General features: G+C 48.8%; 2 protein-coding genes across 2 annotated transcripts; one reads left to right on the forward strand and one right to left on the reverse strand.

Annotated features, from left to right (window-relative positions):
- The first annotated feature begins 6,928 nt into the window (after positions 1–6,928).
- On the forward strand, positions 6,929–11,637 carry LOC123087250 (protein NRT1/ PTR FAMILY 2.11). Its single transcript, XM_044509215.1, has 3 exons — positions 6,929–7,233; positions 7,324–7,541; positions 9,948–11,637. The coding sequence occupies exons 1-3, from the start codon at positions 7,059–7,061 to the stop codon at positions 11,346–11,348; spliced, it is 1,794 nt and encodes a 597-aa protein (XP_044365150.1). The 5' UTR covers positions 6,929–7,058; the 3' UTR covers positions 11,349–11,637.
- Positions 11,638–12,104: 467 nt separating this feature from the next.
- LOC123087251 (protein FLOURY ENDOSPERM 6, chloroplastic) lies at positions 12,105–19,188 on the reverse strand. Its single transcript, XM_044509216.1, has 9 exons — positions 18,321–19,188; positions 18,182–18,235; positions 17,972–18,090; positions 16,608–16,802; positions 16,292–16,527; positions 14,487–14,632; positions 14,254–14,401; positions 12,365–12,433; positions 12,105–12,289 (listed from the first exon to the last, which is right to left on the reverse strand). The coding sequence occupies exons 1-9, from the start codon at positions 18,851–18,853 to the stop codon at positions 12,194–12,196; spliced, it is 1,596 nt and encodes a 531-aa protein (XP_044365151.1). The 5' UTR covers positions 18,854–19,188; the 3' UTR covers positions 12,105–12,193.
- Between the last annotated feature and the right edge of the window lie 579 nt (positions 19,189–19,767).

Here is a 19,767-nt window from a genome sequence, read left to right on the forward strand (position 1 = left end):
CATGCGAGCCATGCCTCATGGGCAGGATGACTAAGACCCCGTTTTCAGGTACAATGAAACGGGCAAGTGACTTGTTGGAAATCATGCATGCTGATGCGTGTGATCCAATGAGAATTGAAGCATGCGGTGGATATCGCTATTTTCTCATCTTCACTGACGATTTGAGTAGATATAGGTATATTTACTTAATAAAGCACAAGTCTGAAACATTTGAAAAGTTCAAGTGATTTCAGAGTGAAGTTAAGAACCATCATAACAAGAAGATCAAATTACTACGATCTGATCGATGAGAATTTCTGAGTTATGAGTTTGGCAATCACTTAAGTCATTGTGGAATTGTTTCACAGTTGAAGCCACCTGGAACACCAGAGGGGTAATGGTGTGTCCGGACGTCGTAATCGAACCTTATGAGATATGGTGCGATCTATGATGTCTCTTACCGATCTACTGTTTTCATTTTGAGGTTATGCGTTAGAGACAGCTGCATTCACTTTAGATAGGAGACCATCTAAGTCCGTTGAGACAACGTCATATGAACATTGGTTTGGCAAGAAACCAAAGTTGTCGTTTCTTAATGTTTGGGGATGCGATGCTTAAGGCTTCAGCCGAAGAAGCTCGAACCCAAAAGCGGACAAACACATCTTCATAGGATACCCAAAGGTAACAGTTGGGTATACCTTCTATCTCAGATCCAAGGGCAAATTGTTTGTCGCTAAGAACGGGTCCTTTCTCGAGAAGGAGTTTCTCTCGAAAGAATTAAGTGGGAGGAAGACAGAACTTGAAGAGGTTGTTGAACCTTTACTTCAACCAGAGAGTGATGCAACACACAAAGATGTTTTCTGTGGCGCCTACGTCTGTTGAATAGGAAGTTAATGATAGTGATCATAAAGCTTCGGATCAAGTTGCTATCAAACCTTGTAGGTCGACAAGGATATGTACTACTCCTAAGTGGTACCGTAATCCTGTCTTAGATATCATGTTGTTAGGCAACAATAAACCTATGAGCTGTGGAGAAGCGATGGTGGGCCCGTATTCCGACAAATGGTTAGAAGCCATGAAATCCGTGATAGGATCCATATATCAGAACAAAGTATGGACTTTGGTGGACTTGCCCGATGATCGGGAAGCCATTGAGATAAATGGATCTTTAAGAAGAAGGCGGACGTGGGCGGTAATGTTATCGTCTATGAAGCTCGACTTGTGGGAAAGAGTCTTTTCACAAATTCAAGGAGTTGACTACGATGAGAATTTCTCACCCATAGCGATGCTTAAGTCGTCGGAATCATGTTAGCATTAGCTGTATTTTTCGATTATGAAATCTTATAGATGGATGTCAAAACAAGTTTTCTTACCAGTTTTCGTAAGAAAAGTTGTAAGTGATACAATAAAAGGTTTTGTCGATCCTAAGGATGCTAAAAGGTATGCTGGCTCCAGCAATCCTTCTATGGACTAGAGCAAGCATCTCGGAATCGGAATATATGTTTTGATGGGGTGATCAAAACTTTTAGGTTTATACAATGTTTGTTAGAAACTTGTATTTACAAGAAAGTGAGTGGGAGCACTACAACATTTTTGATAAGTATATGTGGATGACATATTGTTGATCCGAAATAATGTAGAATTTCTGGAAAGCATAAACGGTTGTTTGAAAAGTGTTTTTCAAAGGAAGACCTGGATAAAGCTGCTTACATATTGGGCATCAAGATCTATAGAGATAGATCAAAACGCCTGATGATACTTTCAAAGAACGCACACCTTGACATGTTTTTGAAGGAGTTCAAAAATAGATCAGTCAAAGAAGGGGTTCTTACCTGAGTTGTAAGGTGTGAAGTTGAGTAAGACTCAAAGCTTAGCCACGGCAGAAGAAAGAGGAAGGACGAAGGTTGTCCCCTATGCTTTTGTCATAGGCTCTATACAGTATGCCATGCTGAAGTACCGCACCTGATGTGTGCCTTGCCACATGTCTGGCAAGAGGGTACAAAGGTGATCGAGGAGTAGATCACCAGATAGCGGTCAAATTTATCCTTAGAGGAATAAGGAAATGTTTCTCGGTTATGGATGTGATAAAGAGTTTGACGTAAAGAGTTATGTCGATGCAAGCTTAACACCTGTCCGGATAGCTCTGAGTAGAGATACCGGATACATATAATGGAGCAACAATTTGGAATAGCTCCAAGTGGAACGTGGTAGCAGCATCTACGATATAAAGTTTTGCGAAATACATAGGGATCTGAATATGGCAAGACCCGTTGACTACAACCTCTCTCACAAGCATAACATGATCAAACCCAGAACTCTTTGAGTGTTTATCACATAGTGATCATTGAGTCTAGTAGACTCTTGGATGTTGGTCGCATGGCGATGTGACCTGTGAGTGTTAATCACATGGCGATGTGAACTAGATTATTGACTGTAGTGCAAGTGGGAGACTGTTGGATATATGCCCTAGAGGCAATAATAAATTAGTTATTATTATTATATTTTATTGTTCATGATAATCGTTTATTATCCATGCTAGAATTTTATTGATAGGAAACTCAGATACATGTGTGGATACATAGACAACACCATGTCCCTAGTAAGCCTCGAGTTGACTAGCTCGTTGATCAATAGATGGTTACGGTTTCCTGACCATGGACATTGGATGTCGTTGATAACGGGATCACATCATTAGGAGAATGATGTGATGGACAAGACCCAATCCTAAGCCTAGCACAAAGATCGTGTAGTTCATATGCTAAAGCTTTTCTAATGTCAAGTATCATTTCCTTAGACCATGAGATTGTGCAACTCCCAGATACCGTAGGAGTGCTTTGGGTGTGCCAAACGTCACAACGTAACTGGGTGGCTATAAAGGTACACTACAGGTATCTCCGAAAGTGTCTGTTGGGTTGGCACGAATCGAGACTGGGATTTGTCACTCCGTGTAAACGGAGAGGTATCTCTGGGCCCACTCGGTAGGACATCATCATAATGTGCACAATGTGACCAAGGAGTTGATCACGGGATGATGTGTTACGGAACGAGTAAAGAGACTTACCGGTAACGAGATTGAACAAGGTATAGGGATACCGACGATCGAATCTCGGGCAAGTATCGTACCGCTAGACAAAGGGAATTGTATATAGGATTGATTAAATCCTTGACATCGTGGTTCATCCGATGAGATCATCGTGGAGCATGTGGGAGCCAACATGGGTATCCAGATCCCGCTGTTGGTTATTGACCGGAGAGTTGTCTCGGCCATGTCTGCATGACTCCCGAACCCGTAGGGTCTACACACTTAAGGTTCGATGACGCTAGGGTTATAGGGAAAGTATGTACGCGGTTACCGAATGTTGTTCGAAGTCCCGGATGAGATCCCGGATGTCACGAGGAGTTCCGGAATGGTCTAGAGGTAAAGATTAATATATAGGAAGTATGGTTTTGGCCACCGGAAGTGTTCCGGGCATCGCCGGTAGTGTATCGGGACCACCGAAGGGGTCCGGGGGTCCACCAGGTGGGGCCACCAGCCCCGGAGGCCTACATGGGCCAATAGTGGGAAGGGACCAGCCCCTAGGTGGGCTGGGGCGCCTCCCACCAAGGCCCAAGGCGCCTCCAAGAGGGGAGGGGGGCAAACCCTAGGGCAGATGGGCCCTAAGGCCCACCTCAGGTGCGCCTCCCCCTCTCCCCCTTGTGGCCGCCACCCTAGATGGGATCCAGGGCTGCCGCCACCCCTAGGGAGGAAACCCTAGGTGGGGGCGCAGCCCTCCCTCTCCCCCTATATATAGTGGAGGCAAAGGGGCAGCCCAACAGATGAAGTTCCTCCCCTGTTGGCGCAGCCCTACCCCTCTCCCTCCTCGTCTCTCATAGTGCTTGGTGAAGCCCTGCTGGAGTCCCGCGCTCCTCCACCACCACCACGCCGTCGTGCAGCTGCTGGATGGAGTCTTCCCCAACCTCTCCTTCTCCCCTTGCTGGATCAAGGCGTAGGAGACGTCACCGGGCTATACGTGTGTTGAACGCGGAGGTGCCGTCCGTTCGGCACTAGGATCATCGGTGATTTGGATCACGACGAGTACGACTCCATCAACCCCGTTCACTTGAACGCTTCCGCTTAGCGATCTACAAGGGTATGTAGATGCACTCTCCTTCCCCTCGTTGCTAGATTACTCCATAGATTGATCTTGGTGATGCGTAGAAAATTTTGAATTTCTGCTACGATCCCCAACATGAAGTTGGGATAACATTCGATCCCAATCCAAGCAAGGAGAAGACGAAGAAGACCAAGACACCGAAGACAAGAGGTCTGGCATTCTCAAGATTTTTAGGACATCTTGTTGGTCAAAACTTGGTTGGCCACAACGATGGATCCAATATGCGGAGAAGAAGCTCGAAATTGAGAGGGAGAAGATCGAGTTGGAGAAGCAACAAGCGCGATCAAATGTGAGCTCAAGAAGGCCAAGACATTTGGCGACATAGAGCTTGAGAAGAAGAGGTTGCAACTCGCACGGGACACGGGAGATGTGAGGATCATGTTGGCGGACGAGACCATCTATGATGAGCATTCAAAGAAGTGGCTTGTGGACAAGAAGATGGAGATCAATGAATGTAGGAAGTACGGCAGCGAGGGCAGTTGCAGCTCGGATACAGTCGGAGGAGGCGGCCCGGATGCAGTCAGAGCAGGTAGCCCGGATGCAGGCGGAGCAGGACGAGCAGGACGCATTCCGCTCGGTGCAGGCGCCGAGCCAGTGATCCGAGGTCATCCGTCACGCTCGGACATTGATTTCATTTCCCCATGTCCGGTTTGTTGAACTATGATTTGTTTTGTTTTGTTTCGAACTTTGCCATTCAAACAGTTTGTATCGTATGATCGACGTGCCTGGATTGCCTGGATTTGAGGATCATAATTTGTGATATGTGGATGTGCGGTGCAACATTTGAGGGTACCGGATCAGTGCCCGCGGACGTGTCCGAACGCGTCCGTGGGCGTTTGAGGGGCCGGATTTGAGAAGTCCGGCTGTAGATGCTCTAACGTTTCATTATATACAAGCAAATTCTAACTGCTGGCACACAACACTGTTGTTCGGATAACAAAGGAGAGAGTTACACTCCCTGTCAGTTGGGCTCGTTTCTGACAGCACAGGAAAGAGTTGGAGTGGAACTGGAGAAAACCTTGGCATCGTGACGACCACCACTGTTCCCTCCCTCCCTCCCTCCCTTTGTATAAAGAGAGCGAGCAGACAGAGCACTCCCCTCAGTCTCATCTTGCTGGTACCAGAAGCAAGGAAACCCACACCCACCCGCAAAATCGCTTCCAAAGATAGAAGCAGAGGATCGCAATAAGAAGCGAGGCACTCGTGTGATGTGACCCAAAGTTAAAATGAACCAGAGAACCAACCAGCGATCGGATGGTTAGATAGACAGTGGCACATTATCACACACCGTTAATGCATGACTCGCCGACACAACAATGAAGAAGCAGGGGAGGACGTTACTCACATTAGAAGGTTGCTGACGCTGCTTCACCAACTAGCCAGAGGATCCGACCACTCGCATGATCCAGAGATTCCCGAGGAGCACCCCCCCACACACACACACACACTCCCCAAACCGCGGATGCCACCAATGGAGGAGGGAGTCGGGCATCGGCCCGATCCATAGATCGGCAGGACAAGAACGTCATCCTCAAGCCGGTAGCATCGACACTAGCTGAGGGGCGGAGGAGCCGCCGATTTATTCAACCCAACCGACGATGATTCCTTCATCAATACGTCGCCGCCGAGGACTACAACTACCCTATCTACAAGCCGGACCAAGAGGAACAAGAACCCAACCTCTCCCACCGCCGAAGCAAGCTGAGGAGGCAGGGATGAACGCCCTCGTTGGTGAGATGAGGGGATTTGCTTAACCACCCCCTTTTCGCCTCTCTTGACACTAAAGAAGAGCGGAAGGGAGGAAGGGGAAAGCGCATCTTTTCTTTAAAAGATATATATTTATTATAAAAGTTCACAAGAAGTACAAAACACATCAAACATAATAAAAAATACATTGAGGTCTCCGGACCACTGAACGACAACGCTTGGCGCCATAACAAGCTGCCGACGCGCCGCTATCACCGCTACCGTACCGGAGCCCATTGAGGTCTCTGGATCAGTGAACGACCACTCTTACCGCCAGAATGAGCCGCCGACGTGTCTCTATCACCACTCCCGTATCAGAGCCGGCCTAATCTTGTCGATGGCAACCAGGAAGTCTACGTGCACATGCCCCTACAGGCCATCTGACAAGGTAGAAAACCGTCAGTGCCCTCGATAGGGTGGAGAGCGTGGCCGGAAGTACTGGAGGGGAGTTCACTCGTTTTTTTTACCCAGGTTCGATCCCTCGTGATCGAGGTAATACCCTATTCCTGCTTGGTTTTGGATTGATGTGGAAGCACCTCGCGCGAGGGGATTAGAAGTAGAGGATGATGAACACTACCGAGGTCTGTGTATAATGGAACAGATGCCTCGAGCTAGTACCCCTAGCCCCACCTTATAAAGGGGACCAGAGCCTAGGGTTTACAGAGTCCCTCGCTGACCTTGCCGTGAGGGATTCTTGGCTTGCATGCCAAGATCAGGCTTCGTCTTCAAGTCGGCCCCCTTGGACCGACCATTAGGATGACAGCGGCACGCCTTGGGCTCGCTTTAGTGCTGGTAGTCGTCGCTAGGTGGTCTATGGATCTGGATGTAATTTTTATTATTTGTAGTGTTTGTTGTACTATCGTGATTGAAAATAACACAACGCTATTGTTCGGATAACAAAGGAGAGAGTTATTATACTCCCTGTCAGCAGGGGCCCCTGCTTCTGGCAGCACAGGAAAGAGTTGGAGTGGAAGTGGAGAAAACCCTGGCATCGTGGCGACCACCACTGTCCCCTCCCTCCCTCCCACCCTCTGTATAAAGGGAGCGAGCAGGCAGAGCACTCCCCTCAGTCTCATCTTGCTGGCACCCGAAGCAAGGAAACCCACCCACCTTCACCCGCCCCGGGAGAAAGAGGCGAGGCCGAGAGCGAGAGCGCAGCGGCCGCCGGAGCGAGCGAGAATGCGCGGCGGCGGCGGGCGGGAGGACGAGGAGGCCGGGCAGAAGCTCAAGAGCATGGACTCCGGCAAGGGCATGGACGGCGGCGGCGGCGGCAGCAGCGGCGACGACGACAGCCCGCACCCGCCCCGGCCGGCCCTCAAGTACCACGGCTGGAAGGCCATGCCCTTCATCATAGGTACGTGCGTGCGTGCGTGCGTGGTCTGGAGCTGGCCGGGATCTGAGCTGAGCCGAGCCGAGCTGATCTAGGGGGTGGTGTGGCATGCAGGGAACGAGACGTTCGAGAAGCTGGGGACGCTGGGCACGTCGGCGAACCTGCTGGTGTACCTGACGCAGGTGTTCCACATGCGGAGCGTGGACGCCGCGACGCTCCTCAACGGCCTCAACGGCACCACCAGCCTGGCCCCCATCGTCGGCGCCTTCCTCTCCGACGCCTACCTCGGCCGCTACCTCGCGCTCGCCATCGCCTCCGTCGCCTCCCTCATCGTGAGCCCCTCCCCTCTCCTCTCCCCACCAACTCCCACCAGATCCATCCAGCGCCCCGTATGTAGTAGGAGTATGCAGTAGCCTCTTCTCGCTCGCTTTCATGGCGAATTGCCGGCGCCGATGAGCGCAGGACGCCGTTGGCCGGCTCTCCCGAATTGGGGATCGGGGCCGGAGACCGAGGCGGATGTCCGGGCGCTCTGTGCTCCCGCGGGTCCCCTTTCTCGGGTTGGTCGGGGCTCGAGATTCAGTTGGCTCGTGCTCGTGCTTCGGGACTGTAGATCCGTGGGTGGGGTGCGGCGGGGGAGTTGGTAGGCCTGTCGTGGCGCACTGTGTGAGCCTGCACTTTCGTGTTGGCCTCGAACGATTCTCGTCAGTAATAATTTTTACTGTGTGTCGCTGCACATGGCACCATCGACCACGTGCGTGCGTGCGCGCCTTCTTCGTCAACGCCGACGCGCGATTGTTTTTCTTTTATCGCAGTAGTAGATGTGGATCAGCATTAGGCTGGTGACAAGAGAGAGGTGATTGTGGTAACTAGCTAAGTTACCGAAACATCACACACTCCAAGAAACAATGAGTCTATATATAACCTAATAAATACATTGTCACAGTAGGTAGGAACATCTATGTAGTGTCATGCAACAATGTATTTATTAGGTTATATATAGACTCATTATTTCTTGAAGTGTGTGATGTTCCGATAACTTAGCTACTCCCTCCGTCCGGGTGTATAAGTCATTCGCGTAGTTCTAGGTCATCGATTTGAGGAATAAATATTGTGTTATATTCATGAAAAGTATACCACTAGATTTCCACACGGAATGTAGTTTCTAAATTTTTTTTTGTCACATATAATACATATTTAGATAGTTAAATTATCGACCTAGAACTACGCGAATGACTTATACACCGGGACGGAGGTAGTAGTTACCATAAGCACTTCTCTCTTTATTAAATATGTGACACATAAGCAAAATTGTATTGGAGTGTGTGATGTTACTCCTAAGTTCCTCCTCATTGTGACCATTCGCAACTAGAGCGAGTGGCGCGCGCTAATAATAACGGTTGGAGCGTCATGAGCTGAAGTTTCAGGCCATTTATTCAGTTGACTTGGTATGTTGAGGACGGAGTATGCTTAGGGGCATGGATAATCCTGACCATAATGACGCTTTGTGAAAAGGGTGGCGTGAATATTAAAGCGCGCTTTTGAAGCGGCGCAGAGGTGAGTGAGGTGCAACTCATGATTTGCGCTCCACTAACCCCATATTATACTGCCCTACGTGCGTTACTTAACGGGCTAAGAGTGTTGTCGTTTTCGAGCGAGTCATGCCACAGCACATCTGCTCACGCTACTACGGTTTGTTCAAGACACCGTAGTGCACTACTACTGCCAAGACTCGTAATGTGAAGCACTAGTAGTACTGGTATAATGTCACTCGTGCTCCTGTCGTCCTCCATCATTCCATCAACTAGTAAGTAGGAGTACTAGCTTGTACCGCTAAGCTGGTCGTTGGCTCCGTGCGATACGGATCTCATCGTGTTTCTGGTAGCTTGTACCGCTAGCTTGTACTAGCTTGTTTTTGTTTTGTTTGGCAGAGGACATGTAGTACTATCTGCTTGTCCTGGTAGTGACTGCCAGCTAGTTGCACGACCCGGCCACGAGCGGCGGTCTTCGCTCGCTGCGGGCCGGCCGGAGTGGCATGGCAGCCGCCGTCAACATTGACCGGCCCAACGCGGCGGTCCGCTCCGGTCCCGTGGAAAAATGGCGCGCCCCGCACGCTCCAGGACGCGCGCATCTCTCTTGCCACGAGAGCGATCCGTGCCTTGTCCAGGAGCACCCAGCCAGCAGCCCACGTTGCGGCGTCAATGTCAGCCGCCGCCATCGCTGGCCAGTGGCCACCCACCCCTGTCTCAATCATGAGAATAGTATCGCCATTGGGCTGGCTCCGCCGAGCTGCTGTGCTGGAAGGAGAAGCTTCTTCGCCTGCCTGACTGACAACGACAGCCAATTGGGGGGATCGGGCGCGGGCGGGGACATGGTGGTGACCACGGCCGCGCGGCGAGGTGGGTGGGGGGCGGGGCGGCGTGTGCACGGCGAGGCGAATCGTCGGGCTGCTGCCGGTCACTGGCAGTGCAGTGCAGTGCAGTAAACTCGGAATAACATGATTGAATCCTGCTTCTTGCACTGTGAATTCTGAACGTTACGCGGCTTCGAGTTACTACCACCGTCCTGGTCTATTGGTTCCCATTGTATTTTGTTTCGAATTCTGATCATAAATTTAACTAACAAAATGTTGACGCATGTCATAAGAAATTATATCATTGGAAACTAACAAAATCTTCTTGACAAAGCCTTTCACTCCGGCACTGACTAACGCTGCTTCCTCTTCCCTCCTCCCATCGCAGGGCATGTTCTTCCTGACGCTGACGGCGGGCGCGGACAGCCTGCACCCGGCGGACTGCGGCGTGGGGGAGGTCTGCGAGAAGGCCAGCTCCTACCAGCTCGCCGTCCTCTTCATCGCCTTCGCCTTCCTGGTGATCGGCTCCGCGGGGATCCGGCCCTGCAGCATGCCGTTCGGGGCCGACCAGTTCGACCCGCACACCGAGTCGGGCAAGCGCGGGATCAACAGCTTCTTCAACTGGTACTACTTCACCTTCACCTCCGCCATGCTCGTCTCCGCCACCGTCATCATCTACGTGCAGAGCAACGTCAACTGGGCCATCGGCCTCGGCATCCCCACCGCGCTCATGTTCCTCGCATGCGTGCTCTTCTTCATGGGCACGCGCCTCTACGTGCGCGTCATCCCCGAGGGCTCCCCCTTCACCACCATCGTGCAGGTCTTCGCCGCCGCCTTCGCCAAGCGCTCGCTCAAGCAGGCCAAGGACCCCAAGCAGGACCTGTTCGACCCGCCGCACACCTCCGCCATCGTCACCAAGCTCGCGCACACGGACCAGTTCCGGTGCCTCGACAAGGCCGCCATGGTGGCGGCCCCCGAGGAGGTGCGCTCCGGCGGCGCCGCCGCGGCCGACCCCTGGCGGCTCTGCACCGTGCAGCAGGTGGAGGAGGTGAAATGCCTCATCCGCATCGTGCCCGTCTGGTCCACCGGGATCATCTACTACGTGGCCGTGGTGCAGCAGTCCACCTACGTCGTCTTCTCCGCGCTGCAGTCCGACCGCCGCCTCGGCAGCAGCTTCCACGTGCCCGCGGCGTCCTTCACCGTCTTCGCCATGCTCGCGCAGACGCTCTGGATCCCCATCTACGACCGCCTCCTCGTGCCGCGCCTCCGCAAGGTGACCGGCAAGGACGAGGGCTTCACGCTGCTCCAGCGCCAGGGCATCGGGATCGCGCTCTCCACCGTGGCCATGATCATCTCCGCCGTCGTCGAGGACCGGCGCAGGGACATCGCGCTCAACCAGCCCAACATCGGCACCACGCAGACCGGCGGCGGCATCTCCGCCATGTCCAGCTTCTGGATGGTGCCGCAGCTCATGATCCTCGGCCTCTCCGAGGCCTTCAACCTCATCAGCCAGATCGAGTTCTACTACAAGGAGATCCCGGAGCACATGAGGAGCGTCGCCGGCGCGCTCGCCTTCTGCAACCTCGCGCTCGGGAACTACCTCAGCGGCTTCCTGACGACGATCGTGCACCGGACCACGGGGGGCGGCCAGAACTGGCTGGCGCAGGACCTCAACAAGGGCAGGCTCGACCTCTTCTACTGGATGATCGCCGGCATCGGCGTCTTCAACTTCGTCTACTTCATGATCTGTGCCAGGTGGTACAGGTTCAAGGGGACCAGAGATGCTTGATGCAATGGGGAAGAAGGGGGTAGAATAAGGTCAGGTGATTAATTCACGTGTCTTATACATACCACAGTAGCTATTTCCCTTCTGTGTTCTTATAATTTTTTGGTTCTGCTGTTATGAAATCAATCAATCTATAGATGAAGTGGGCGGGGAAAGAGAGGAAGAAATGTACTGTAGACAACAATGGGGTGGTTAATTTCTTGTAAGTTGTTGAAAATGAAAGAAACAACAATGGGGTGGTTAATTTCTTTCTTGTAAGTTGTTAAAATGGAAGATAAACTATTTCACTGTACTTGTGGTTGGTTTCAGGCATAATGTGCCTTCAACTGTACTGTGATGACCCAATGGAGGCTCACATTTCCACTGTGTTTTGTATCTGTGCATGAGCTGCTAACCTTCTGCGAGTGAGTTCTATCGGATGAGTTCCCGGCCTGGATCTTATAGTAAGAACCAGTGCGTGCACACTGACAGGCACGCCACCACCTTGACAAACTAACCATGGACAACTTTGCTATCACGGGATATGTACATTGTTACACACACCTGAGACACCGACGGCGAACTACCCCCAACCGCCACCGGGGCGTTCGAGTGCCCCACTATGCTTCTCCAGGGAGATGAAAGAGGGGGAAGGAAAGAACACACACACCAACAGCTACATTCTTCTCCCATCTCAGCGGGGCGAAGACAACACCCTGAAGTTGTGCGTGGCTCTCTAAGAAATAATGAAGAAACGACAGGCAGGAAAAACTGATAAGCTACACGGAAGAAAGAAGAGATCTAATCAGTTGGCACCAATCATTGTTGATGACAATCTATAATCTACACAGTTGCTACAAGGATGCAGGTCAAGTGACAATCATAAGGTTGTTTTCGTTCCCATGGTTGTTCACGCTAGGGCGCAGCGGGTCGTTCTTCCAAACACCATCAACAATAAATTTAATCTGAAGCACAAACCAACACCCACTATCAGATGACGAGAAAGCAGTGACAATGAAAGCAGAATAGCACGCCATTACCTCATATCTACCGGGATACAACCTCAGGTTATACGAAAAAATGCCGCTTTCTGATTGTTCCATCCTTCTCTACAAAAAGGAAATAGTCCAGTGTTTGATTATACTCAAGAATAAGACGATAGCGATGATGATGTGTAGATAGATGACAAAACGTGTCATAGGCACATGGAACAGAGTGTGATTAAGCAGGCAAGCACAGAGCTATATATATTACTCCCTCTGTACCGAAATACATGTCGCTGGAGTAGTTGACTTACTGCTACTCCAGCGACATGTATTTCGGTACAGAGGGAGTACGTAACAAAGAGACTTCCTGCAGTACACAGCCCAAAGCAGACAACATTCCATGGACATTCATATAATTAGATGTTTAAATATTCAATATCTTGAAAGTTATATCAAAGGAGCGACAAGAGAGGTGAAATGGCATAACAAATTCATACTCCCTCCGTCCTGAATTACTTGTCTTAGATTTGTCTAGATAGGTACATCCCTATCTAGACAAATCTAAGACAAGTAATTTGGGACACAGGTAATATTTCTTACTCTAGAACCAAATTTGATTTGTACTACTAACATTCTTCTGCTGGCTGATCTGAATTGTGTTGTGTGCTCCATGGAAATGCAAATATCATGTATACAAAATAAAACTAAACAGCACCCCCATACATATGAAAGTGAAACTAAGATCTATAATGGCAGAATGTTGTCCTTCAGGCTTCTACATCTAGTACCTATCCTATATGTGCTTGAACTACTGAACATCCTTTTGGATATGTCAGTCATGTGACCAGTATCCTCCTAGGAACTGACTAAATCTCAGCTAAAGGTACCAGATAAAGATATACTCCCTCCCTAACTTAATATGAGACATTTTTCACATTGTCATAGACTCTAAAAATGTCTTATAAAAAGTTGCAGAGGTAGTATATTTGTTGCTAGGTCTTGCCTAGTGAAGCTCTTGTAAAATTGTGCTGCTTCAGTTTCCACTTAATATAAAATGATAAATACATACTCCCTCCGTTCCTTTTTATAAGATGTTTTTTTAAAGTCCACCTTTTCCATCTTTGACCAAGTTTATATAGAAAAAAGTATCAACATCTACAATGCCAAATCAGTATCATCAGACCCTTCATGAAAAATATTTCCATATTTTATGTATTTAGTATTGCATACATTGATTCTTTTATAAACTTGGTCAAAGGGAGAAAAGTTTGACTTTCCAACAAACCAATACAAGCCATAAAAAGGAACGGAAGGAGTATTAACAAATATATGAAGATTCCATGTGCTTTTCCTTTTTCTTTTGGCATATAAAACAATGTTTCTAAACTTCCAAATCCAAATAGCACGTAGTATTTCTAACACAAAAGTTATGGACACGTGTTGTCACAATTGTGCCTATGCCAAAAACAGCACCAACAACCAAAATCAGATTAAAAACTTGCTTTACTCCTAGAAACATATACGTAATAAACATCTTTCAAAGCACTTGGGCGCCTTCGATCCCTACCATTCTCGTAACTATCATGTTGCTAGTTCCTGAAGTTACTTTACTTGTGTGTGAACCACATCAAATTAAGTACTCCCTCCGTAATATGGACCGGAGGGAGTATTGTGTTTGTTTTGCACTCATTAAGAAATGAATTAACTGTGCACATGATAAGGTGTTGGCAGTAAATTGCATTTACACAACTTAGGAGAGCAGCAATAGATCCAGCTTCTCTCTTCATTAATATTCAACTTAATACATAAATCAATGGAATTCACCTGACAACTAACACCAAAGAGTGATAGAAATTGAAATCACGAACTGCCACTCATTTTATAGTTAGTTACTGAAGTTTATATATTTACTAATTAAGCAGAGAATAGGAACATGCACTTACTTGGCTTGTCCACCCATCAAAAGAACCGGTCAATAGAACTTCTGAAGCAGGATTGGGCCATACAACAGATACTGTGCGGAGCTCACTCAAAGCCTTCTCAACTTCATCAAGCCTCGTTTGCTTTTCTTCAATTATTTTGTTCTTCTCACTGATATCAACAGAATAAGTCATAAAAGAGATTGATACAAAATAAAAAGCGTAGATGAACAACATTCAATTGTGAGTGACCATACATTATTTCTAGCGCCACCTTGCCTTCTAATACTGCTATTTTAGCACGGATTGTCCGTAATTCTTCCTGGGCATGCATTACTTTTGTCTCTTCAAATTCCCAATCATCAGAGAACCCATTTACCACATCTGCTTCTTCGCCATTTGACTGGAAAATGGAAGGGCAAAGATGGATGCTCAGAACAAGTATATTGCCTCTAGAAAAATCAAGATGAGATGCATCAAGATCTTCCATTATCGTTTTAGTTTCATATCAGCGTGGGCCAAGTCTCGAAAATCAGAAACTTCCTACCAGTAATACAATGGTTCTAAAAACAAGAATGTGTAATAATTTGCAAACTAAATCATTGCGACCAACAAAGCATGGAAACGGCCGAAACTGCCGAATTGCCGTCCTAATTCGTTGCGACACGGCGATATGGCCGGACATGCCAAGATACGCGTGTCCCCCAGTATCCCCTGATTTCCTAATTAAAGAAAGGAAAAAACAAAGACACAGCTGGGATACGTATGGAATACGTTGGGGACACAGGAAGCTCAATAACAGCCTTGGCCCGATACAAACCCTATTTTGCAAGGTCGCACACACGCTTGCCACTAAAGGAACGCTGCTCCAAGTCGAACGCGCTATCACCGCCGCCCCCTGGACTCAACCGCCCGATGGCAACCACGCTCAAGCAGATAACCCCAGCAGCCTCTTCTCAACCTCTTCATATCTTTGCTCGATTTCTTGCTGTTGAGTCTGCTGCTTGCTTCCCCATGCGTCCATGCCGTTGCTGCTTGCTCTTGAGCTGCTGCTCACTTGCATGCTGGTGCCTGGTGCTGCTGTTTTGATTGTTGCTTGATGTTAGGGAGCATGGCGTTTGGGAGCGCCACCACCGGTGGCCAATCGTCCATGGGTGAGGGTGAAAGTTACACCTGCATCCTTTGTTGCATGTCTTCTCCAGTCTCTACTCTCTAATAGACTAATACTAGCATTTGATGTATTTTGCAAGTTGCAATGACATGGGTCTAGAGGATCAATTAATTCAATCATTGAGCACTTGAAAAACAATACAACAAATGGAAATGGGGCAGTATTCTGATCTTATCTCAGTTTCTCTTCATTTTTTTAACTCTATATTACATGGCATGTTTTAATTTTTTTCATATATACTCGCCGTATCCCTGAATGGCTGTTTAATGCCGTATCCCGTGTCCCCTAGGCGTATCGCTGTGTCCATGTCTCCGTACCTGTGCTTTTTATTTTGCGACTAGCTAACTACTTCCTCGTAGAGAACACAACTACATTCAGCAATCAGCATTGCAAGGGAATATTATTAGCTATAGTCATTTGTTTGCGTTGCGAAATCACAACATTGCAAGAAAAGATAGTGGATATACAGTGAATATCTACAGATATAAAATCAAAATTTATGGAAGTTGTTCCGTTGGCAAATGAACTTGTACCATTTTCATGTTGTCAGACTGCATATTGATGAGGATACTGTTACAGTGTTAGTCAAAATCAAAAAATTTGACTGCATGCATCCAAAGATGGCACTTTTCTAGTGATGGGCGAGGGTATGATGCAGACAGTGTTTAGTGCATAAAGAGAAAATTAGAGCAAGCAGAACCACATCTTCAGGTGTGTTTTGTTAGGAACAGCAGAGCCATGTCTAGTACAATGCATAAACAACTTTACAAATGCATAAGTGAAGAAAACTGAATGCAAAACCACACTAAAATCTCAAGATCACGTATCCCACCAGTATTTCACAACAAAAGATAGATAAGTAAAGAAGATGATACGAGAGACGAGACACACCATATATGACGAAACTCCATCAAATCTTGATCTTAATGTCTTAAGAGAATCTGCAAGATCGAATTCCAAATTTTGAAAACGTGCATGTATCTCATCTCTTTCAGAGTCTACATGATCACTAGGATAATCATTTATAACCACACCATTAGATGGTCCAGGAACATCATCTTCTATCAACACAGTGTTCAGGTCAGCACGTTTTGGTGGTTTTCTGCTCAAAGGATGGATCTCAGCGGCTGTCAGCATATTAAACATGTTATGAAATAATCATAACAGATATGATGCGCAACGAAAGAAAGTTAAGTTATCATATAACCTTCAAAATCAGAAAACCGACTCTTGTCAAGAGACCATGTTCGCCATGCATCATTGGCCGAACTACTTGATTTGTTGTCCTCTGGTATTCCATTTTGAGAATGAGAGCGGTGTATATTTCCATTCACAGGTATCCTTCGAGTGTACATGCCATTAGTTGGACTTCGACTAGGAGCTCCATTATGGTTCATTAAAGCTGCATGTATGTAACACAGAAGTATGATCATTAATATACAAATGAAGAAACACCAGCTAGAAATTAAGTATATGGTACATCAGAATAAAGGTTCACATACATAATTATCCAGAAGCTCTCTAACAAAAAATATCCATTAGTTGTCCATCAATAACAAACCAACGCTATTTTCTATTATATAAGGTGGAACTCTTTCAATTTTCCTCTCCGAGTCTCCAGCCAAAAGTTTACAATGTGTACTTTTTACTGTTGATACTAATAGAGTACCGAGAAAATGATCCGTGTGCACTAAATCAGTAAAATACCTAAACACATGGTCAATCTTAAAGCGGTCATTAATTAGTAAATATATTTGCAAAACGCAGAGTCTACTAACTTCAATCAACCATGTATATCTAGGGAGCATGGACCCTTCAATTCATTTAGGTGTTAGGGGGCAACTATTAACAGCAGCATATTTGAAATAGAAAATGAATTATCCTCCGTGTATTGTAAGAGATTTAACACAAAAAAGCCATTAGCTTGGAAGGACCAAATGCTGAAATGGGCAGAGTAATAACAAAGCTAAACCAGTTGTATGTAACAGAACATATTACTACTATGATTAAAAGGCACAAACAAAATAATGTGGTAGTCTTCTGTAGATTCACGATTACTCAAATAATTGCAGTGCTGTCAAGGTGCAAACAACTTTACATTAAGCAGTAGCACGACGACAAAAAATATGTCGGATCATGAGAAAGAAAGTTCTAACGCCACGCTTCTATTTTTAGAAAGCGACATAGAACAAAAAACGGTATGTTTGTCCCCTTTGCAACCTTAAATGGAAAGCGCTAAACTACTGCACTGCTAGTTATATATGTCGGGGGAAAGGGAAGTCCGGTCCGTGAGAACAGACAGCTTTTGCATGAACTATTGTCGGCGGCACTTCCTTCCTGCCCGGCATGAGCTTAGCATTAATTTTATCCAGCAGAGCATTAAGCCTTCCACGGGCTGTAACTAAACAATATGGCACAATGAGCTGTATACTATGCAAAGTTTCATTGGTTGCAAAAGTTGGTGTTCCCTTATCAACAAACATATAACTGTTTGCAAAGAAGATGCTCATGTTGCACAACTGAAAACAACACATGTTTCGATAGAACGCCAAGAGTCGAAGCTGCACATACCGCCATTTTGACCTCGCCCTCCCGCTTGATTCTTGCTGCGTGGCGGTGGCCGCGCACGCTCCCTCTCTCTCCGCAGCCTGGCGAGCATTCCCTCCAGGCCTGCCCCAGACCCTGCCTCCCTGCAATCGATTACGTAGCAACAAGCAAAATCAATAAGGAACCAGCATATATCAATCAAAATAACTCAAAAGAGATTTAGCAGGCACCCACTCTGTCTCCTCCGTCTCCGGCTGCCTCCCAGACGGCGCCGGTTCCTGCTGCTCCCTGCAACACTCGGAATTCAGCAAGTCGTCGCAGAGCAATCAACAGAGGGGGACACATTACATTACAGAGCGGCTCGGTTACCCACCTTACGGAATCCGCGGCCGAGTTTGGCGGTCGGCCAGAAGGACCCGCCTCGGGCGGGTATTCAGGGTGCACGCCGGGGCCGGCCGTTGACGCAGCCGGCCGCCGCGCGTCGTCGTCGGAGGACCAGGACCATCCGAGGGAGAGCCAGCCTCCGCTGGACTCGACGGCGGCGGCGAGGTCGGCGCGCCCCGCGGCGAGGAGCTCGGCGCGGGTGGGGAAGGCGCCGGGCTTGTCGGAGCGGCGCATGAAGTCGTAGATCGCCTCCTCGAGCTCCTCCTGGCCCCGCGGGCCGCGCTGCGGCGGCGCGGGCGCATTGGGCGGGCGCGGGGCCGGGGCGGGGGCGGGCTGGCGGCGGTAGGGCTGCCGCGGCGGGGGCCTGTAGGCGGCGCAGACGCAGACGCGGCCGCGGCAGGGCTGCGGCCCGTAGGCGGCGGCGGCGGCGAAGACGCGGTGGCGGCGAGGGGCGGGGGCGGGGGGCAGGGGTAGGGATAGGGTTAGGGCTGGGAGGGGCAGCGAGGGGAGGAAGGGGGGCATCGCCGTCGCATTTCTCTGCCGCTCCCCGAGCGGCGAGGGCGGGAGCTTTCCCTGGACTGGAGAGCGGAGGAGGGAGGGGGGGAAACGGGGAAAAAAAACTGAGCCACGCGAGCGCCGTCCACCACCACACACGTCACGTCCCTGCCGCGGCGAGCTCTCCGTGACCCGTTGCCGTGCCTGCGTCTGGCCTCGGGTGTGCGTGCGTGTGGTATGTCGGCCTGGTCGACTGCTACGCTACCCTGCGCCGCCGTCGCCACCGGTCGCCGTCGCCGCGCTCCGCTGGCCACAGATCATCGACGTCCGGGCCACGGAAGGGCGGACTTTAATACGCTTTGCTTTTTGATTGATCGGTCGGTCGATGGAGGCACGGCGTGACGAACGATGGAAACGTCGAGGCGTGTCGTGTGAGAACCCTGGTGCGTGCGTTCTGCGCTTTTCTGGCCGACGGCTCTACTCGTGGTGCACCCCCCTCTTGGATAAGTTTTCTTCTCTTTCTTTTCTGAACTCCCCTCTTGGACACGTTGATGTGTGTGACTTTTTGTCAATTCGCTGGACGCAAAGTTAAAAGAAGGGACATATGGCCCTGTTTGGTTCAGCTTTTATCGACGGATTACGCTGCCGCGCAGCAGAATCTGAATCAAAGGGCGAACCTAGCAGAATCCGATTTCAGAAATCCGCCATCAAAATTTGAACCAAAAGCGGAAGCAGCCCAGGACGTGCTTTCCAAAATCTGATTCCGCTGCGGGCCAAAATCTGAAAAGACTGTATCAGCTGGTTTGACAAATGACCTACATCTTTTTCACATCAGATTTTCTACAGCTGTTTTTCTACAGCAGATTTTTCACAGCTGCTTTTAGAAATCCACAGCCGAACCAAATAAGGCCATTAGGGCGTGTCCAACGCCGACCCGCGAC

The sequence above is a fragment of the Triticum aestivum genome, chromosome 4A, assembly GCF_018294505.1.
Source record: "Triticum aestivum cultivar Chinese Spring chromosome 4A, IWGSC CS RefSeq v2.1, whole genome shotgun sequence".
NCBI classification, from domain to species: domain Eukaryota; kingdom Viridiplantae; phylum Streptophyta; class Magnoliopsida; order Poales; family Poaceae; genus Triticum; species Triticum aestivum.